This window comes from Malus sylvestris, chromosome 15 (genome assembly GCF_916048215.2).
Source record: "Malus sylvestris chromosome 15, drMalSylv7.2, whole genome shotgun sequence".
Taxonomy (NCBI): Eukaryota; Viridiplantae; Streptophyta; class Magnoliopsida; order Rosales; family Rosaceae; genus Malus; species Malus sylvestris.
Genome location: NC_062274.1, coordinates 10991412 through 11013867, shown reverse-complemented (window position 1 = coordinate 11013867; position 22456 = coordinate 10991412). Strand labels below are relative to the sequence as shown.

Here is a 22456-nt window from a genome sequence, read left to right as displayed (position 1 = left end):
GTGATGGGTGCTTTGTTTATTCATCAAGGAATATTTTTGCTCACTAGCCTCAAGCGATGATGATGCTCACTATCTTATTTATCACCGTTATATGAGTTTAAATTTTAAAATTTGAGTAGTGAATAGATACAAATCTCAAAATTTAAACTCATCTAATGATAATAAGTAGAGTGGTCAGTACTACCACCACTCGAGGGTGATGAACAAAAATTCACCCTATTCATCATGTTTCTAGCTACCACTTAGTAATAAAAGTTAGGGTGATTCGATGAAAAGTATAAAGCAATTAACAAAAAGACTTACGTAATTTAATATGGTGGATTACTAATATCGGGGAAAATAACTAGGTTTGAAAATTCAGGTGTGAGCAAATGAATGATGAGCAAAAATGCACCATATTCATCGTGCATCTAGCTACCACTTAGTAATGAAAATCAAGTTGGTTCCATGAAAAGCATAAAGCAATGAACAAAAGGAATAAGTTAATTTAATAGTGGATTAATAGCTAGTATCTTAAGGGAAAAAAATAGGTTCGGAAATTTAATTAGCTGGTGAGTATTACCACTACTTGAGGGTGATAAGCAAAAATACACCATATTCATCATGTTTCTAGCTATCACTTAGTGATGAAAGTCAAGGTGATTCAATGAAAGAGTAAAGCAATTAACAAAAAGGGTTACTTAATTTAATATGGTGGATTAATAGTACCTTAAAGGAGGAAAATAACTAGGTTTGGAAATTCATCTCTTCTTCCATGTCTGCAAATCCAGTCTGAATCTCAATAAATGTACATGCATTTTGCTTTTCTCATCCAACATTTGGAAATGCCTTTTGAAATTTTAGAAATTTTCATCCATTAATTACGATCCAATACATCCGAGAATCAAACCCTCAACATAAATATATCAATGGTAGAAGTGCTACAATACGACACAATTTTTTTTTACATACGTGCGTCGTACATGATCATCAAAATCAGGAACATGAAGTTTCTATATTCTTTTCTAGGAAACAACATACAAATTTATGTGGGGGTGATGATATCAATAGCATATACATACATCATACATCACAATGGAAAGAAAATGAACAAAGAACGAAGGTTAACACAGCTGGTAGGATGGCGACGCAGACATGATGAGAAATTGAGATTGCAGCAGCAGCAGATGTCATATTTGCGTGAGACGAATTAGAAATTTTATTATAATATTCCCGGCAACGTTTCTTCCTGAGGGATGTAGCTCCACCCCCACCACCAATTAACGCACGGCCATGCAACGAAACCGCCTCGTTTGTTTGCCTATGATGCTTCTTGCATACAGCTTCCATATAACGGTTGGGATCGCGATTGCGATCACGATCCTGTTCAGCCAAAGCTCTCTGAGTATGATCGTCACGCGCGGCAACGAAGAGGATTACAAACAATAAAAATATACGTCGAAACGACCTCATCATATATTTCTCTCTGAAAACCCTAATTCCTTCCGGAGAAAATTAGGGTTTGCACACCTCCTGGGGATAATTTAATTATTAGAGATGATATGGTTTGAGGAGTAACGGTTACGTGCATGGTTTTGTTTCTCCCTTCCCTTCGTTGCCTACGATAATGTTCATGCAAATGGAGGTGGTAGGAAAATAGGAATGTAGGGAGACTGTAACGAATTTACATTAGCCAAACAAAATTGAAATTAGGCTTCTAAAAAGTATATAAAAAAAATTGTGCTTAAGTAATAACATTTTAGAGGGAGTACACGTTGTACGCAATAAGCTTGATTTGTTGTCCCATTTTTTCGCGTGATTTTTTAGAATATCGACATTGTATATGTGCTTTTCTCAAATCCATCCTAATCCCAACCGTTGTGCGATTTGTCAATTTATCGTTGTGCTTGTGCACCGTTGGTATTGAGTATTAGGAGAGACAAAATCCTTTTGCATGACTTTGGGGCCGGAAATTTAACGGCCTTATTTTTTGAGTACCTTTTTGTAAATTTGTGTGAGGTGGACAACTAGAATGGAAAGATTTTTTAGTGTGATCGGTATACATCACGTGTTATTATACAAATAGTGGGATATGTGTGCTAAAAAGTTAATAACTTAAAAAATAAAATTTCCCACCACTTCTATTACAAAATACATGGTGTACCACTTGTGTTCCCGTCATAATGAAAAATTTCTTACGAGAATGGGTTAATGAGGACCGCATGATGTAAAACTTTGTAAATTGTCATTTGCCAAGCGAAACTAAGTATGCATATAAAGCCCTTTTCAAGCTTTTCAATACATCATTACATAGGTGGGTAATAATACTATTGATAACACAATAATACTTCTAAATTCTAAGAAAGGTCGGAGACATATACATATACGCATACGGATATATACATAGTATACGTACCTGATATAGAGAGAAAAGTATTCCTAATTTGAGTAGCAAGTTGTACGTAAATTGCATCGGAGAATTTAAAAGAGGAAGAAGAAAAGGCAAAGGGATAAACCAAAAGCAAGGGAAGGCATCTGAGTTGAAATTGGGGACGATGATGATTTGGCACGTTGCCCTTTGGGAGTCGGCCTATGTATTATCTTCTTGTGAATCCAAAGCTTCGGAGTACTCAAATCGTAACTGTTTGCAGCCCCTTCTGGTTCCTGCTGCTGCATCCGGACTTGCTGGCCGGCAAGAACCCTGGCAGGATTATTCAGGTGGGCAGTGGCATGGGCTGAGCTGGGAAGAGATTGAGAGGATATTAGTAGAAGGAGAACGAGGACGAGCTGCGAGAGACAGACTACAGACTTCATCTCACTTATCATGTCTTCAGGCCAAGAGTAGTTGGTGTTGTTTTTTTTTTTTTTTTTTTTTTTTTGAGAACTTAGTTGGTGTTGTTTAGACTTCTAATACTTTACTCTTCCAAGTAATGAATATATATACTGCTGGGTTGTAGCATCTATAGGTCCATCCGCGGGAAGAATATTATGTCCGACTGGCATCACACGCAATCGTGTGGGAACCCTCTGGTGGAGAAGGCCAAGTATTGCCAAGATTCTTTGGTGTGTTCAAAACACGAGATACCGGATATGTAGTATTTTGTCTCGTGTTCCGAATATACTGAAAAGTCTCTTCAAGTATTGGGTTATGTTATGTATGCATGAGACGATTTATATGAAATAGAATGACTTGCATTGTTGCCAAAAACTGAGATGACAACTTAATGGGTTATGTTGTAATTAGTACATAATAAACATAGTGTTTAAAATATAAGTATAGTGGAAATATTGATATGCAAATTTGTGGAAATATCGACGAATATATTGAATATTGATATCAGTTGCCTTCGATGGAAATGATGAAAATTTAAAATAAAACTTTAGGGATTGACAAACATTTGTTTGGACAAAATGCAAGAGTGTCTCCGATATTTAACAAATATGTCAAAAATATTAACGATATATGTCGATTTTAGCCTAAACGTAAGAGTTTTTTCGATAATAGGTGAAGTTTAGACTTCACCCACCATTTCCATATCTTTCTCTGATTTTTTGAATATTTTTATGAAAATATTGAGCGTATCAACAAAATTTTAAACACAAAATAAACAGGAGAATTAATAGTGGTTCACTTTAATTAGGCTACATTAATTTTATTTGGATTTGTATTTTAGTATATGAGGAGCTATTACATTTACATAGAGAGGAGCTAGGATATCTCTAAGGAGGAGGAGGAAGGCCCTTTACATAGAAAATATGAGAGAGAGCAAGTGCCCAGCCGAGGGAAGAGATCCTCTCCGGACCTCTCCCACCAAATTATAAAGATTCGGAGATCCAAATCCTTGAAATTTGATCAAACGGCTATTAACAGAGGACATTTCTAACAGTTATAATAATTGTAGTTGTTTGATCAAATTTTAAGGATCCAGATCTCCCTAAGATTTGGTGGGAGAGATCCGGGAGGATCTGTTTCCCCCAGCCGACCCCTCTTTCCTTCTAACGATGATTTAGCTCACGATTAACAAGTCTTCCTTTGTTGGTGATGTGGACATGATTGGCGAGTCTTCCTTCATTTATGTGCAAAGTATATAGCATCAGTAACTTGTCCCTTGTATGAAATGGGAACACCTTCAGTTTGACGTCTTAATTTAGCTATCATGCATGATAAGATTGAGGCACTAAGGTGACAATATATTTATTTCATATAAGTTATTCGCATAAATACCTAATTTAACTCTCTACGCTAGAATTTGTGCTTTTAAGTGAGTCATGAGTCATCGAGCAAAGACTATTAGTCCACACATTTTCATGTGAGTCATCAAAGCAGATAATAAACCGCCTAATTCTAACTTCTTTATTACTAGCCACTTAAGTACTACGATCTAGTGATATTTTTTTTTACTTGTAAGTAAGAAGTTTTAGGTTCAATTCTCGCTAAATGCGAATTTGAACCACATTATTGCTAAGCTCACCCCCTCCCCCTTTAGTATAGATAATATTGTTTGTTAAAAAAAAAACTTGTTTACTACTAATTATGGATAAATCATAAATATAAAATTAAAAGGATAATACTTGAGTACTCACTTTTTGGTTTTGTCCCATAATATTTTAACAAACGTTTTATTGTTTTAAAAAACAATGGACATGTTATTAATTTTTTTTTAACTTTTAAAAACAAGGAACAAATGTGATTTTCTGATTAACACAAATCAGAAAGAGAATACATAGAGTACTCATTAGTGAGAACCTAAGGCCATCTCCAATCAAAGGTTGGCCAGATGGCTTGATTTAGCCCTCTGGCCCTTCAAGAAATTAATATTTTAATGAACAATACAAGGCTATATTTGCTTCCATCTCCAACCGAGGGCCATATGGCTTGTTTTAACTTTTAACTCTGTCACAAAAAACCGTCTCTAAGCAAGAGCCAAAGGTTTATAGGGTTAAAAATAATTTATTATTTAAATTTAATGTTATTTAATGTTGTTTCATGTTGCTTAATTTAATTTAAGTTTGTATAATGGCTTTGGGAAGTTATAGGAAAAAAAAACAATTTTAAAAAATTTTGTAAAAAAAAATGAAAAATAACGGCTAGCTGACGTCAGCTAGCGTCAACTAGCCGTTGGATTCAAAAATTTGTTTAAGAATTCATGTCGGATATAACCGACATGATTAATAACAATGCTGTCGATTATATCCGACATCAATTCTTAAATTTCTGGCCAGCCCGAGGCTGACTGGATTGGGCCAACCCTTTGGCCATTTGGCCCTTTCAAATTCCGTGATGCCCACGAGACCTCTAGCCTAGCCCTCGGTTGGAGACGATTTTCGGGCTATTTTCGACCATCTAGACCCTTCAGTTGGAGATGGCCTAAGTATTATCCTCGAGCACCAAAGTGGAATATATTTTCTTGGATCGATACATTGGTCCTGATTTCATGATATTAATTAGGCAGTGGTCTCGGGGTTGTCCCGTCTCACTCGAAACCTTGGACCACTAATGTAATGTTAAACAATGAATTCAATTTCTGATTCGAGTCAAATAACAATGATTCGAAACACTTCTTTATGCACTACTTTAGAAATTCAAGGACTTCATCATATGGATATATAAAATACATCTAATTGCACTTCGCTTCCGAAAAGTTTGAAAAAAGCCTCAAATCCAACTCATATCAATTCACACGGATGCCCGTGCTCACATGCGGTACAAAAAATGCGGTCTCGTTATTATCGGAAAGGAACTTGACTAGGAAATATCATCATCAGCACCCACGTACTGACACCTCTCACAAAAACATGCTGACTCCCACCGATTCCACCTGGCGAGGTTTCCCTCAATTGACATAAATCTCAACCTTTTAAGAAATTTAAAAGATATCTGCTGCGAATTGACAAGTTCCAAAAGAAAAATAATTCGTAAAATAATTTGCAGAGATGAGGTTCAGTGAAACAGACTGTCAAGAACTTCACGACTGAGCTTCTGCAGGGACATAGTTTGGCCCACGAGTCTTGCCAATTCGCCTACCACTCGATCCATGTACATCACATAAAGCCCGTTTCTGCTCTCCAAAACTTCTAATGCTTTACGTGCTTGAAGAACTGATGCCACCCACTCTTCAAACAGCACTGCAAATATCAAACCGTCGTTCGATTATTTCTCAGTTCAAAATATCTGGAAGGTAAATTGGCATTTGCTGCATTGTATATGGATAGAAAAATGTAAGGATGTCGAAAGCTTGTGAAATGAGTAGCAATTACTACACGTACTGGTGTTGAAACCTTCGTCCTTTGACCATTCAGATAAGTAATCGGATACCAAAAACTCAGTAAGCTGGATCCTGTCATCCACATTACAAGAAATCATATCAAAATCTCGTTCCGTTGGAAACTGATGAAGAATGTAAAAGTAAAAAATATGCACTTCAAAGTTATGCTGGTTAACCTTAGGTAAACTGACAAGGAACCATCCACAATTCTGCAGACTCGGTGGAAGAAACATGAGGGAAGAAGGTAGGATGCTTTTTTGTCTAGGGAAACAATGAGACTCTTAACGGATTTTTGCCACTCGAAGGACGGAACTCAAATCCCATGGTAATGCCTTTCTGCTCAGTATTTGGGTTTGTGGATCCTCAAACAACGTTTTATATCCAAATTGTCAAGGAATAAAAGGATGCAGAAAACAAGCAAGTTGGGTTTCGGTCCCTAATGAATAACAGTAACTGATGAAAAAATTGGAGAGATAATCACAGTCGAGAATGTGTTTTGTGGATCTGGAATGCTTACAGTATGAACATGCATTGATGCATGTTTGTAAAAGCATCATCAAATGGATCTTTGAAGAGGAAATTTTCCGCCAGGACGGAAATTCTCTGAGAAACTGAGAATAATGCACGTTGTCCAACGTAAGGCTCGCTTCCAAGCTTTCGGATCAAATGCTGAACGAAAAACTGAGCCTCAGATTCAGAGTGTTCTGATCCTGGAAAAAAGTATAAGTAACACAATTAGCGAAATGATAGATTGACAATGAAAGAAAATTGTAATCCACAACCTAATTGGAAACAATAGCTTACCATTTCCCTGCAACGGGAAACACATTCGTCTAACCAAACGCGTGATTAAGCTGTTGATAATTCCTTCTATGAGTTCCACATTATTTACAGTGGATAACAGATTCTTCAGTGAAGCTTCAAGAAATTTGGAAACATAAATTCAGTGTGCCTGCTCTATAGATTAAAATTAATTCTAGCAAATTAAGTAGCGGTGTTTCGGATCATGATCAATCAAAATACGAAACAAGCATGCTACCTAGAATAAAGTCTACAGCTTGGTGTGACCGGTTCATAAAATTAGCATCGTCTACCTGAAATTCCAACGAATCCAAGTTAGAACAAAAGCATATGATTACAATTAACACACCAGAAAATCAGCCTATAATTAACCGTTTCTTTGTTTTTCGAAGGGGAAAAGGCAAATGATAAAGTGAGCTACGGATCTAACAGGAGAATCGCTTTCACAAAGCTCCACAAGAAAATCGATCGAAGCTCTAAGCTGCTCCATTTCATCTTCACTGTTTGTGTCTGCACTAGCAATTACTAAATGTATATAACTTTCCACAAAACCCCCAAATCACAAAGCTCTCAAATATCTTATGATAAAATAACAGAATTTAAAGCCGGAAAATGGTAGGAATCGATACAATAGGACTGAATTGCCATAAAATTAAATTAAATCAAAGCTCAATGCACCTGAGAAATGGCGGCGCTGGGACGATCCGCTTGTCCTTCTTCTTCTCCTTTCCTTGAAACGCACTGCAAGAAAAATGATTTGTTAGAAAAGAAGTGTATACACAAAGTTGATGAGAATACGAGAAAGAGGATGATGATGAAGGTGATGATGAGAACCGTGTCGAAGAAATCTGCGTCGCAAGACGTCATTGAATCTGCATTGAGAGGGATCTGGAAGCCGCTTGCTAGGGCTTAATTTCCCCAAATTATCGAAGAAATAACACTTGCAGGAAGCGCTCTCCGGGAACAAGTCGCACTGCGAAGCGTCTGAAACCGAAAAGTAAAATTAAGGATTGAGCAGCTTATAGATGGAGAGAGAGAGGAAGAGAGAGGACCTTCAGCTTCGTTGAGATCCTGCCGGAGTCTCAAAAGCTCGAGCTTTCGCTCCTTGGCCTGATGCACAACTCAATTGATTAGGCTTCTTCTTGGATTTCAGAATTTAATGAAATTGTGATCGGAATTCAAGTGCATTCAATTCAAAGATGCGAGAGAGACCTTTCGCTTCCATCGGAGAGCGTCGGATTGATCGACAGAGGGTGGAGGAGGAGGAAGGGGCTGATTTTGGAGAAGTTTTGATCGGAGAAGAGAGATGGCGACGGCTACCCTCAGCGACTGTTCGTCCGCCACTGACTGCGCTACTTGCTGTTGTTCGCTGCCTGACATTTCTCTGTCACTCCGCCCAATCTCGCGGGAAATTATTTCTCTGCTTTTAACTTTTGGTTTTATTTATGCAATCTTTTTATACAAAAGTCCGTTGAGAGTTTTATGTGCCAATTAATCGGTAATCCTCCGTAAAAGGAAAATTAAAATATTAATAATAAGTTTTAATTCAATATTTTTGTTAGAAAGTGAGGGAGATAGCTCAAAAATTAGTAAAAAGAAACTACTCATTTAGTATATTTAGAAATACCAAAGCTAGTCACTAAATATTACGGTATGGTGATATTCATCTTCATTAAGAAGTAAGAGGTTTTAGATTCAAATCTCATGGATAACAAATTCAATATAAAATTAGGCTGCTAATTGTGTGGCTTAGCCGAACTTCATCTTCCCCTCCCCTTAGTGTAAAAAAATATCAATGAACTCAAAAGCTAAAAGAGTTATCGACGAAGTAGTAAAAAACATGAGATAAAATGAAGCTAACAGTGTTATTGACGATAGCAAGCAACGTGAGAAGGCAAAAGCTCAATTTTAGGGAGCAAATATGAGTATAACGTGAGAGTCTAATACAAAGTTAAATTTACAATTTTAGAGTAAGTTCGAGCTCATTTAGAAGTGTGTTTAAAATAGCTAAAAACGCTTTTGGTGAAATATTTTGAAAATTCTTAAAAAATTGCTTCTTGCTGCAAAAACCACTTTAAATGAATTTGAAAGTCAAAAACATTTTCTCTAAAGAACTTTCAGTCATGTCGAAAGCACTTCCAAATGAGCTTCCACTTTCAAATTTTTATTTCATGGATCCCCACTTTCCCCATTAATCAATGAATTTGAAACTCAAAAACATTTTCTTTAAAGAACTTTCAATTATGTCGAAAGCACTTCCAAATAAGCTCCCGCTTTCAAATTTTTATTTCATAGATCCCCACTTTCCCCATTAATCATCATTTTTTGTCACACATTTTCAGCTTAAAAACTGAAAACAGAAATAGTTATAAAACAAAACCCTAGTTTGATCGGTTTATCAGCCGTAGGTGAATACTCGCATTCGGATTAAGACCGGGAGGAGAGGATGAAGAAGATAGATCGGCCACGAAGATACAAAATGCGCCACTCTCTGACGGCACTCACTCCGGTCCTATTAGGCTCCTCTATGTAAGGATCCTGAAGATCCGTAAATCGTATTTGTTCATCGTACAGTCAAAAATTCATTTTAAATATTTTTATTTAAAAATAAACATAAACAGTACTTGATAACAACGAACACAATTTACGGATATCCCGAATCCTCATAAAAAAAAAATCCGGAGAGGATCCTGTTGGCTATTAGGCTTCGAGAATCTCGGCAAAGCAGCACAAAAACGTAAATTCGATATCGTGAAAAGTGAAACACGAAAATTTGGACTCAAATTCAAGGAATAAGATCAAAACCACATCGATTTCCTTTCACAGTGGGAATATAAAGACAAGGCATTTTATGAGCTAGCCAAGTTCAAACATTGAACTGAAATTAATCAGTCCGGAAGATTAAAAAAAATGACGATAACAAAACTAATCGAGTACAAAAAACAACGGGATCCTTCGAGAAAATTCAGCAAACGATTTAAGCCATCCTCGTCTCGAGAGCAAAATCCATCGCATTATGATTTCGACTTCTTTCCTCCTTAAACACACACTAACTCTATGACCTCGGAAAATATACAGCTCAAGTAAGAAAATACCTGTCTTGTCCTTTGGCATCTCCACCTTATCACATCATCTATTGTGTAATACAAATCACTCACCCGAAAAGGAGGGCGAGGGTAGTCCCACGTGGTTACAGAAACTCGACTGTGCTCGTGCGTGCAAATATGTCCGAGGATGCTTCCTAGAATAGGCTACGGCACGCGTCAATATCAGATGCTTGTGATTCCAGCAGGCCTTGCCCTGACGGACTAGAGCTAACGACCTTCACTGCACCATCCAATATAGCTTTCTGGAAGTAGTCGTCGTCCACCCCCTTCAGGACATCTTTCACCACCTTGAAATCCAAACCTCCAACCAAGACTAATTTCCCTATAATTTCACCAAAGTTAGTAGGCGCTTTTGGCAGGTCTATGCCAACATCGTTCAGGATAGATGCATAGAGTAAACACCCCCTCCTTATGTCACTAGTCGTAAGCACCTTCTTAGAAAACAGATGCTCAAGAAGCTTCACAAGTGGTTCAACACATGGTCGACTCTTCTCTAGTGCAAGGGTGATACCTTCCTTGACAACCTCGGGATGGTAAGCAGGAGACTGTAGCTCCTCCACGCACAGTAGCGCTTCGTCTAAGAGTCCGATACTGAAATATTCCTCAAAAAGGGAGATTGTTTTTCTCCTAAGCTCATCTAGTTTCAACTTTGGAACCGCAGCTGGAGCTGGAGCTTGTGGCTTTTCAACAACTGGTGCCACGTAAGGAGCAACAACAGGTCTAGCAGGCACTGGCGCTTGAGCTACAGGCTCTGCACCATAAGCATGGTTGGATGGACGGGCAGGAGGGGAACCACTACCCTGCAGTAAGGCACTAGGTCTGCCACTGCCAAGGCCACCACTACCCTGAGGTAACAGCCTTGTGTTCACTGATGTTGATTTTCCAACCAGCGGCACCTGGCCACGCCCACCACCAGGCTGCATACCAAACCCATCACCCCTTGGCGTTGACCGGTTCCTCTGAACCTCCCAATTGTCATTATCCATTCCAGGCATCCCAGGCATTTTCCTTGTTCCGGGCATTCCAGGCATCATACCCCCTAAACCAGGTCGGTTGTTGGGATATCCCCCGGGGCTGGTACTCCCTTGAGCACCAGAAATGTTGTTACGACCACTTCGGATGCTTGCAGTAGTCCCTGGACGCAATCCAAGATTTTTTTCTGCCTCTGTATGTATTTCAGTGATGGTTTTGGCTTTTATCTGTGATCAAATTTCAAAATAAGATGACTATTAGTTCAAAAAACATTAGCAATTTAATATACAAGTCAAGCACATATGACAATAGCCTACCTCTTCACGTCTAGGAACCCAGTTGTTGGAACGCAAATCAATTACATCACGAACCATGAACCTCAACCTTGGAGCCAATTGAGGGTTTGTTGTCAGTTCCTTCATTCGGCTGAAGTACATATCATTTATACTGCGTGATTTTGGCTTCTCATCAAGCTGCTTTCCAATTGTGGTAAAAAAATGACATAGTGCCTCCACGTTTTCCTCAGCAGGACAAATTTTGTTATCGGATCCTAAGAGTTCCTGTTTCACATACAAATAACCATGAACAACATATTGAAGAGTAATTGCTGAACAAGTAAGGGCAAAGGAGGAGGAAATCCAAGACGGACCGCAACAATGTGATGTACAATCTTTTCAGGTACCATCTTCTGCTTCAGAAGCTCTCCAATTAAACGAATGTTTCCCAGAGTACGAATCTTGGCCAATCTTTCTTTATCCCTACGTTCCATCTCTTGTTCAGGGGCAGTCAACTGTCTAACTTCTTCTCTCAATTTGTCAGTGCCATCAAAAGCCTCCTGGCAGTTATTCAAGAGGATGCGCTTGAAAGTGATTTCTTTACCATCTGGTTCATCTGAGGGGAACCGAGGAAGCTTTTCATTAAGATCAGAACACAGAAGAGCATACATGGGGCAAAATGTAGGTTCTAGCACGGCCTTATCAAATATCAGTGAAATAACCCCCTGGAATGCAAGGAAAATTGTGAGTACGGTTGCCAGAAGTAATAAAACAAAATTGAAAAGCACATTATAATAAGGTATATAAAAAAATAAAACCTTTAAGATATCAGCCGATGTAATGCCAGAGTCTATAAGTTGCCCCTTGAGGAGATCAAACTTCTCCGGAGTCAGCTTGTTCAGAATCCTGCATAGAAACATAAAGTGAATGCCATTAAGCACAATGTTCACACAGACATCTATCTGGTAGACCAAAAAATTACCAAACAATGACAGCTTGGGACAGAAAGGTAATCCCATGATTATATGTGGGAAATAGAGAGCAAATAATCAAGAAGTAATACAATATGCTGATGTTTCATGATATATTACCCCTTCACAGTCTTCAACACGCGGTCCTTATCAGATAGAGTACCCCTTCTAGCTGACCATGGCACCTCAGCTTTGATTAAAGTAGGAGCGGCCCCTCCCTGAAATTATGAGAAACCAATTGTATCAGAAATAAATCCAAGCCGATGTTGTCCTCATATACAAGCACAGAAGTTAAAAAGAACAATAGAATACGCCAGAACCAAACAAAATTTGGAAAGGGTGCACATTCAACCTACTCCCGCTAGATATAACTGCATGAGAATAGACTATAGTCTATTCCCCTGAGGCAAAACTCAACACAAAAGATAATCGGGAAACAAATACAAACCAAAAATACAGAATGGAAAAACTATAGAGATAAAATTAAACTGTTCTTAAAATATATATTACCCCTTGGTTCAGTGTCCTCGCAAATTGAGCCTGATTTGCATCTTGCTGTCTGTAATCAAACCGATTACCAGACTCTTTATTCTCCCGAAGAGTATCCCAAGACCGTTCCTCTCCAGAGGCAGGAACTGGTGCAGAACGGCCACGCCAATCCCGGCTGTCAGGCTCCGAATAACGATTTTGAGCTGGAGATGGAGTTGGAGATTGAGCTGGCAGCTGAATAGGTAAATAAAAAAATTAGGAGTCTTTTATAAATCACGCAGCTAATATCATAAATATGGAGATCAATAACTTCAAGGCTACATAACTAATCACACCAATAAAAAGAATATGAGCATTATGAAGTTTAATGACCAAAGATACTTGAAATTGATGATATCGAATAAACAGCGCCATCAACTTCAATACTTCAATCATTGGAATAGAAGTAATATTAGTTGGACAAAAACTCACATTGGTTTCTGCACGACCCCAGCTCTGATCTTCACCACTGAAAAATTCAGCTTCAACTTCTTGTTTCACTTTTAGAATTTCATCAGGGAGCACAACAGCCTACAAAGAAGCGGTACAATATTCCAGAGATCAGTAAAGTTTTTATGAGAATGCATCATCATTTTATTTCAAAAATAATAAACTGTTCAGCATCAAGTGCATTATAAGATTGAATACCTCTCTAAGCTGTAGGATCTGGTCTCTGGTGTATTTCACTCGCTCATGACCCTCGAACCGTGCGTCTCCAGCCTGTCATGAAAAAAGAGTTCAGAAAGTGTGGCCATATTACAGCGCAAACACAAGCTCCAACTTGCAAAGTAGCCAACTCCAAATTATGCACTATTGGATGAATCCGATGTTTGTAGGTCCTTTATGGGCAACCTACGACTCAATGCTTGCCCACCTAAAGCCTACATGCAGCTGTTAGTCCATATTTACAGCAGGCACACAAACTAAGCGCCCCGCCAAGAATTAGGACATTGACTTCTTAAAATTACTTGCAAGAACACCTCCATATGATATAGATAAAGATTTTCATATATTCAATACTCATTTGAGTTTCAAGGGTCGGTGGGGGAGCTAAAATCATTAAAGGGTTGCTCAAATTACATTCAAAGTCGATACGAAATCATCTAAAAAACGAATTAACGCATTAAAACACCAATTATCTCAGAGAACCCATCTTTGTTTGCACATAATTCAATCCAAAGAAGCAAACTTTACAGGCTTCTTATTCCTAAATCAACAAACTCAAATCAAATCATACATCCAGATGCAAAAATAAAATAAAATTACAGGGCGGTAAAAACCAAGATCCAGAGAAAGTGGAGAGATTTGATAAGTTTACCTTGATAGAGAAATTGGGGGGAGCGCCGCCATGGGGACGGAGAAGAGGGAGATCAGAAGAAAAGGAACCGAAAGCCAAAGACGACGACGACGACGACGAAGAAGACGGGCCGGAAGCGGCGGAGGAGGAGGAGTCGAAGCGAGGACCAAGGAGTCTACCGCTACCGCGACCGCCACCAGGTCTCAAGCTCAACACCGGTTGATCACCCTGCTGCATACCTCGATCTAATCTCCGGAAGAATCTCAGCCGTCCGATCAAGAACAAAGACGGAGAACAGCCACAACGAAAGACTCAGCGAAAACGGACGCTGAATCCTGTCCAATTGGATTTAAATCCCTGAACGAAAAAAGGGATTCGGATTGCGGGTATTGGTTTGGTTTTTCTCTCTTCGGAGGTTAAGAGAGAGAAATAAAGGGAGAGAGGGAGAGAGGGAGAGAGGGAGAGAGAAAGGTTGTCCGTGAGGCGGTGGAGAGGGCTAAAAACCCTTCCTTTCGTTGGTGGAAGTGAGACAGCGTGCGCGCCTCGGAATTGGATTGCCTTTTTTTTTTTTTTTTTTTTTTTTTTTTTTTTTTTTTTTTTTTTGGTCCTCAGATTTTTGGTTCGAGTTTTTTTATTTATTTTTGTTTGGTAATGTCCGGTGAGTGTGATTACGTTGTTGTCCATTTGTCATGTCGGTAGGATGTAGAGTTGCGTACACCTTTTGGGTGGAATGACGAATATGCCCTTTTGCCTTGCTCTGACTCGTATCTAAAACTTCCTTGTGTACTTTCGTTTTTTGGGTACTTTGCTTCGTTTTGTATCACCACCAATTTATGAATTATAACTGATAAAAAGAAAAATTAATGAAAATAATTTGAAAATTCTGAGTTTTAACGATAATAACATAATAAAGGGTAAAGTGAATAGTATCAGGATTGACTTTTTAGTGTAAAAATGTGATTTTTCGTTAAAGTGAACAGTATTAGAAACTTTTCGTTAAAGTTCCTTGATAAAAAAGTCAAATAGCATTTAGTTGGGAAAATACTAAAGAGACACCTTAAAAGTGGGCCACTTCGGAATTACGATCTTATGGTATTTCTCTTCATTTGAAAGTGAGATGTTTTAGGCTCGAATCTTATAGATAACGAATTTGATACCAAAATAAGGGTGCCCATTGTATGATTTTGCCGAACTCCGTATCCCCTTAGGCCTCGTTTGGCAGCTCGGACTGTACTGACTATTTCTGTCGGATAGGATAAATAGTCACCGGATAGGACTGACTAAATTAATACGTTTGGTGCAGTATCGGATTAATGACCGTATTATTTATACTGTGTTTGGTTGGATACTCTATCGGATAAGAAAGACTTAAAAATATTATTATATTGATGAATGATGAATTTTGAACAATACTGTGAAATTACATCAATTCCAAATCTTGCAGCAACCAAACCAGCACAAGCATTGATATTATGAATTCATCAAGCTTCATTCAGATGTAATCGCTCAACCCATTTCTTCAACTGGGTTCGAATTTCCAACATACCCAATTTAGGATCTTTGCAATTTTCAACATACATATCAAATTTTTTTTTTTCGGATCTGGAAGAAGAAAAATAAGAGGAGGATGGCAGAACATAGAGAGAAGAAGAAAAATAGTAGGTGAAATGCGGAACAGAGAGAAGAAGAAGGAGGACCTGGGATTCAGATGAGAGAGAAGAAGGAGAAAAAAGACGAAGAAGAAGAACCTGGGTTCAGATGAGAGAAGAAGAATGAGGAGAACCTGGGACTCTTCATCGAGTCTCTGCCATCTCATTTTGTTTGCACAATTTTCATGTCAATATTATAAAATATAGTGCTAAAAACATGAGATAACGAAATCTCATTTTGAGAAATTCTCTTTAGCATTTTCTCATTTACTTAACATAGATCAAGGTTTTAAAATGCACTAGGTGCTAGTCAGCGATAAGTAAAGGATAGCATGTTTACGAAACCGGAGGAAAGGGAATTGCGCACATTCCAAGACATTCCAGTGTTTACTAACAATACGTGAAGGGTTTTTATCACAAACGGTCTTTAAAATTGAACCACCCAATCAAGATAATCCCTGAAATTGAAAATTGATCAATGTAGTCTCTGAAAATAAGTGTCGCAAATCAATGTGGTCCTTCCGTCACAACTCTGTTAAATATTCTGTTATGTGATGATATGTCACTTAGCTGGGTCCTATAAATATAATTAAATATGTCATATAAATTAAAAATATTTAAATAATAAAATAACAAATTTTTATTTTGTTAAATATTTAATTTTGTTATGTGATGAACTTTAATAGAAAGAAAGAAACATTGTTATTTCATGGTTATGTGATGATGTAAATAATAAATTAAATATTCTCATATTTTGTTTCTTCCTATTGCACATAGTTTAGTAAACAACTTTAATATAATTTTAATTCTATTTCTTCCTTAATCTAGTTTTTCTTCAATTTAATTCTTCTCAATCTGATTATGAATTTGTTGACCCTAAAAACTACCAAGCCTACGTAGCGCAGGCCAAGTAACTAATGAGTTAACTACGTCATTCGGTTGTATGCAGGGCGTGCCAACTCATCAGCCAAGGAGTAAAATATGTTGATGTTGCATTGGGTGCGCTGCTGACTTCTCGATCTTGCGATTGCGGTCGAGGAAGGAACATTCTCGGCCTTCTGGTTCTAGAGCCTGAAGACAAGGTTACTAGTTCTGCGAAGTTCAATATCAAATTCAGCTTTTAATGTAGTAACTTATAACACCTCACTTCGCTGAGAAAACTAATGAGATGACCTATGCCAATAAGGATTCGAAAATCCTTCTCACCCGAGACTTGGATAGATAACCAGTCAGCCTTGTCGCAGTGCTATTTATCCAAACTGAAGGTGTTTCACGGTCGATTGATTCTACGGCAACAATGATGTTTATCCAAATTGAAGATGTTCGCCGGTTGCCTTCATAATACTGTTTATCCAAACTGAAGATGTGTTGGTGAAAAAGGAAAATAAAAATCTCAAGGTTATTGAAAGGTTTGTGTGTTGAATTGAGGCGATCATTCCGTTGCACAGCGCCTCTGTATTTATAGGGATGTATCTTTTGCTTGGCATGGCAAAATAATTTAGTAGAGTTCCACTGCAACTCTAATTCGTGGAATTGAAATTGATCCACATCAGAAACCAAGGCATATCCTTTAAACTGAGCAGTGGGATTTGTTCCAAGACTTTTCAAACCTAATAAAAGTCCATCTAGGCTTATCACATCACATTTCTAGCCCACCTAGGCTTTTTTTCATCAAAAACCCATCAGTAGCCATGCTTTATCTGATCATCAAAACACCATAGAAAATGGCTTAGCCTACTTAGGTTCCTTGTGTCATCATTATCCAAGACCATGATTTTCCTTTATCCCATTATTCCACGTGGTTTTGCATGCAAATCCATTCAAATAGAGAACTATGCAACTGACTAGATATCAAGTTGCACGGCAAGCCTTCCATGACTTTCTCTACTATCGTATTAATTGTAAGAGGTTGGCAAGTTGGCAAGCAACCAACTGTGCAATCTCCTTTAATTTCTCCACAACCCGATAAAACCCTTAATTATCTGAAATAAAATCCTACGCGTATCTCTGCAAGCTTTAAGGATATTTTCAAGATAATTACTACGATTAAAATCAATAGTAATGCCAACAAAATTATCTTAACGGTCTATAACCATACCCACTTAACGGCCTTGATACCACGGGCCAATGGTGTAATTTTGGGTCCAAACAGTGCCCCCCAATTTCCTTGAACTTCGGCTCGTAAGCCGAATGGTTAAGGAAATTAATTGTTCGTAGACCACAAAATCCCGTTGTATCGTTGAAAACTCTTCCTCGACGATATCACATCTGCTCTACCAACACCGTAGTCTTCCTCAACTATTCTTTTGGTGGCAAACATTTACTCCAGCCATTGAATTTAAAGGCTAATTTGAATAAATTCCACTTAGTTCACCGAATGAACCTTATCATCGAATGCCCATTAATTTAAGTCAAATCAATGTTGAGTTAGTGGCCAAGTGGCCAACTGAACATCACACCCTTTTTTTTTTTTAATGAATGAGAGCAGCTGAAGGTGAGAAAAAATGTGCACCATCTATGAGATAGCAGAAAGGCTGCAACAGAGAGCAGAGAGCAAAGCCGAGAACAGCAGAGTAGCAGAAAACAAGAGAAAGTTGTCGCAACTTTCACTAACTATATATATAACCAATAAAAATGGCCAAGGTTGACGAGTTGGCCGATTGCTCTTTCATTTTTTACTGCCAAGGTCAAGAAAATTGGGGGCTTTCAATATAGCTCGACCTGTCACCATTCACTGCCGAGGTCAAGAATATTTTTGGCGGGTCGACAAAATTGTTCTTGGAGCTCGACCTGCCTATATATATAACTAATAAAAGTGGCCAAGGTCGACGAGTTGGCCGAGTGCGGTCTTAAAAAAAACTTTTGTCTTCCCCAGTGGATTTCTGACATAACTTGGAAGCAAATCATGATTCCTTGGTGCATTGAAGCAAATTATGATTCCTCACGCCACATGTCCATAAGATGAAGCCTAATACTCTTTTGTCATTCGACCAAAATTGTCTTGGCTCGGCTAAGGAACAACTGTTTAAATCAAGCACACCATAGTTCAGACAAAATTTTGCCAAGCACACCATCTTGTTACCCCCTTATTTTCTCAAGTATCCCCAGTTTCCTTGAACTTCGGCTCGTAAGCCAAATGTTTAAGGAAATTAACCATTCGTAGCCAACAACATTTTGTCGTATTGCCGAAACAAATTTTGTTCCTCGGCATTAAAGTCACCTCTGTTCTGCCAATGTTGTAAAGCGGGGCCGAGGTCAATAAAAACCGTTCCTGAAGCTCGGCCTGCCTATATATATATAAAAACCTAATTGCCTAATGTGATCTATTGGCCATGCAGTTGGCATATTATATATATATATATATATATATATATATATATATATATTGTTTCAGGTTGCCACTACCGAGAAGAAAATGATGTCGTGTGTGTGTGTATATATATATATATATAAGTAGCCTGATGTAGTGGCCGAATTATTCTCCTGACAAATGCCACCGAGTGGAACCACTTGATGATGAAAAAAGGTCATCGGGCGAGACAAAAACTGGCCGCAGCACATTCAGACTTCCCATTCATTTGGTCGAATCAGCTAAAGATAACGGGACCGAGAAAAACGGCAGCTCAGTCTACCATCAATTCTCGGTCTTCGGTTTTTCCTACTTTTCTGCATCAAGCAATGAACAACGAATGCAGCTGCATGCTGACTTGGAATACAAAGATATGCTGCATATATGCTTAACCGTTCGTACCACTCGTTACCCCCTCTTATTTTCTTAAGTCTCGGCCTGCACTGCACGATGATTCAATAAAACCCTTTCAAACTAAGTCTAAGTCCCAAAATTCCCGAATGATTAAGAAAATAATTTATTCATTCATTTTTTATTTTAGCAAAAGAAAAGAAGAATGGCTGAACCATAATAAGGAGGAGGCCAACGATGCTTTATTCCCATCCCAGATCTTTTTATATCAAAATTCTCAATTTGATTCTGCACTAGGCCGAATAAAGAATTTTTTCCAAATGTTTCTGACTTGACGAAATATTTTTTATCATCGGCCGCCGAATGTGTTGAACAATATTATGCCCCCCGGGCATAATAATTTCGTCAATTTCGGTTTTTAACTCGAACAACTTGGCCGAACGAGATTTCTCCATATCGGCTTTATCACTAATAATCATATCGATTGGTGTGGTTTTGGCGGCTAGGTCTATGTCTTTGTTTACCATATCAATCAATGTGATTTTATGGTTTGAAGCCGTGTATCGGTCTTGTTCGTCATTGGAACACTCCTATGACGAATCATTTTCCAAGTCGATTTCTGGCTCAGAAACTTGAACTTTTTCTTCTAGGCCTACCACACTTTCAGTCTCGACCGAACAAACAAGTGGCCTAGGTTCTTCTTCGGCCGTCTTGATAATTTTCCTAGGCCGAATTTTGATTGTTGTTGGAGCAGAAAATTGCCCCCATTTTCTAGACAACTTCTCAAGGAGTTTTACTTTCTTCTTGTAGCAATGCTTTACTTGGCGCCAAATCTCCAACATAACTTGATTGAAATCTTGATCTATCATGTAAACTTCGTAGTTTTAGCACTGGGTCCCACTGGGCGTGCCAAAATGTTAACCCTAAAAACTTCAAAGCCTATGTGGCGCGTAGACCGATTAACTGATGAGCTAATTACGTCATTCGATTATGTGTAGGGCGTGCCAACTCGTCGGTCGAACTCGGCCGAGGAGTAAAATATGTTGATGTTGCGTTGGGTGCGCTACTGACTTCTTGATTTTACGATTGCGGCTAAGGAAAGAACACTCTCCGCGTTCGGGTTTTAGAGCCTAAAGACAAGGCTGTTAGTTTTGCGAAGTTCAATATCAAATTCGGTTTTCAATGTGTCGAATATAGTAACTTGTAACATCTCACTTCGCCAAGAAGGCTAATGAGATGATATCTGCCAATAAGGATTCGAAAATCCTATTCGATCGAGACTTGGATAGATAACCAGTCGACCCTGTTGCAGTGCTGTTTATCCAAACTGAATGTGCTTTCACGATCGGCTGATTCTATGACAACAATGTTGTTTATCCAAATTGAAGATATTCACCGGTTGCCTTCACAATGCTATTTATCCAAACTGAAGATGTGTTGGCGAAAAAGGAAAATAAAAATCTCAAGGTTATTGAGAGGTTTCACGTAGAGCGAGAGCTTGCGTATGGTAGTTTGTGTGTTAAATTAAGGCGATCATTCTGTTGCACATCGCCTCTATATTTATAGGGATGTAACTTTTGCTTGGCATGGCCATATAATTTTGTAGAGTTCCACTGCAACTCTAATTTGTGGAATTGAAATTGATCCACATCAGAAACCAAGACATATCCTTCAAACTGAGTCGTGGGATTTGTTCCAAAACTTTTCAAACCTAATAAAAGTCCATCTAGGCTTATCACATCACATTTCTAGACCACCTAGGCTTCTCTTCATCGAAAACCCCATCAGTAGCCATGCTTTATCTGATCATCAAAACACCATAGAAAACGGCTTAACCTACTTAGGTTCCTTGTGTCATCATTATCCAAGACCATGATTTTCCTTTATCCCATTATTCCACGTGGTTCTGCATGCAAATCCATTCAAATATGGAACTGTACAACTGACTAGATATCAAGCTGCACGGCAGGCCTTCCATGACTCTCTCTACTACCGTATTAATTGTAAGGGGTTGGCAAGCAGCCAGCTGTGCAATCTCCTTTAATTTCTCCACAACCTGATAAAACCCTTACTTATCTGCAATAAAATCCTACGCGTATCTCTACAAGCTTAAGGATATTTTCAAGATAATTACTACCATTAAAATCAATAGTAATGCCAACAAAATTATCTTAACGGTGTACAACCATACCCACTTAACGACCTTGATACCACGGGTCGATGGTGTAATTTTGGGTCCAAACAAAATTAATAAACGCTAGTGCTTTGGGTTTAGCCGACCTCAAGTAGGGCCTTTTATAACACTACTATCTTGTACTTTAATAATAGTCAACCTCATGTGATTTTTATTTTGTATCAAAATTGTGCTAGCCAAACCAGCCAACTAAATGCTTTTGTCAATGAAACTAGCATATGGGTACACACAAAGTGTGTGAGAAATTTTTTTATTTTTGTTTTTGAAATAGAAGGAGAAAGGAAGAGAGTGATAGAGAATGTGAGAGTGGGAAGTTTTTATTTATTTATTATTATTATGATTATTTTTTAAATTAGATATATGTTAGGATTACATGTAAATGAGGCTTTGAAAAAAAAAGTAAAATTTGGTTGTGTGAAATTACATTTATGCCTCATATTTCTTATTCATGTTCTGTTTTAATTAAAGAGTTAAACTGAAAATTTTATAAAATTTTAATTAACAATGAGTGTTTTATTAATTAGTAGATATTATATAACGTCTATTTTGAATCGCATATATAAGTCAAAATATAAGAACAAAAATAGAATTAAGGGTCCAATGAAAAAACATTAGCCCATACCTACAAAAGTCTGATCGGCCCAATATAACAAACCCAAAAACATATCTGGCCCAAACAATACCTCAAAAAAGTGGTCACCCGCGCAACGTGTAACC

General features: G+C 38.1%; 2 protein-coding genes and 1 non-coding gene across 5 annotated transcripts; all 3 read right to left on the bottom strand.

Moving 5' to 3' along the window:
• Positions 1-5479: 5479 nt before the first annotated feature.
• LOC126605204 (protein MULTIPOLAR SPINDLE 1) lies at positions 5480-8501 on the bottom strand. 3 transcript variants are annotated; one of them, XR_007616864.1, is made up of 11 exons: positions 8259-8501; positions 8099-8156; positions 7881-8030; positions 7725-7787; positions 7468-7556; positions 7285-7339; positions 7050-7163; positions 6763-6955; positions 6422-6681; positions 6247-6317; positions 6031-6105 (listed from the first exon to the last, which is right to left on the bottom strand). XR_007616864.1 is itself a non-coding variant. In XM_050272573.1 (10 exons), the coding sequence occupies exons 1-10, from the start codon at positions 8424-8426 to the stop codon at positions 5921-5923; spliced, it is 1146 nt and encodes a 381-aa protein (XP_050128530.1). In that variant the 5' UTR covers positions 8427-8498; the 3' UTR covers positions 5480-5920. The 3 variants fall into 3 exon arrangements, 2 of the variants coding, with proteins under 2 accessions (XP_050128530.1, XP_050128531.1); XM_050272573.1 differs by lacking the exon at positions 6422-6681 and having other exon boundaries at positions 5480-6105; positions 8259-8498; XM_050272574.1 differs by lacking the exon at positions 6422-6681 and having other exon boundaries at positions 5480-6105; positions 7477-7556; positions 8259-8497.
• A 1338-nt stretch (positions 8502-9839) lies between these two features.
• LOC126605190 (eukaryotic translation initiation factor-like) lies at positions 9840-14785 on the bottom strand. Its single transcript, XM_050272554.1, has 9 exons — positions 14218-14785; positions 13548-13619; positions 13332-13430; positions 12882-13094; positions 12492-12589; positions 12219-12306; positions 11775-12125; positions 11443-11685; positions 9840-11352 (listed from the first exon to the last, which is right to left on the bottom strand). Exons 1-9 carry the CDS (start codon positions 14431-14433, stop codon positions 10288-10290), a joined length of 2445 nt encoding a protein of 814 aa, XP_050128511.1. The 5' UTR covers positions 14434-14785; the 3' UTR covers positions 9840-10287.
• Positions 13724-13828, bottom strand: LOC126606114 (small nucleolar RNA snoR103). The gene has a single exon (XR_007617131.1). It is a non-coding gene; the product is annotated as a small nucleolar RNA snoR103 (small nucleolar RNA).
• Positions 14786-22456: the final 7671 nt, after the last annotated feature.

Bases quoted from the DNA above. Each gene is read 5' to 3' on its own strand.
- LOC126605204 (XM_050272573.1), bottom strand. From the start codon at position 8,426: ATGTCAGGCAGCGAACAACAGCAAGTAGCGCAGTCAGTGGCGGACGAA. The intron at 8,157-8,258 runs GTCTCTCTCGCA...GTTGTGCATCAG, and splicing joins CTCTCCGATGGAAGCGAAAG to GCCAAGGAGCGAAAGCTCGA. The intron at 7,164-7,284 runs GTAGCATGCTTG...AATTTCTTGAAG, and splicing joins AGCTGTAGACTTTATTCTAG to CTTCACTGAAGAATCTGTTA.
- LOC126605190 (XM_050272554.1), bottom strand. From the start codon at position 14,433: ATGCAGCAGGGTGATCAACCGGTGTTGAGCTTGAGACCTGGTGGCGGT. The intron at 13,620-14,217 runs GTAAACTTATCA...TTTTCATGACAG, and splicing joins CCCCCAATTTCTCTATCAAG to GCTGGAGACGCACGGTTCGA. The intron at 13,431-13,547 runs GTATTCAATCTT...GCTTCTTTGTAG, and splicing joins AGATCCTACAGCTTAGAGAG to GCTGTTGTGCTCCCTGATGA.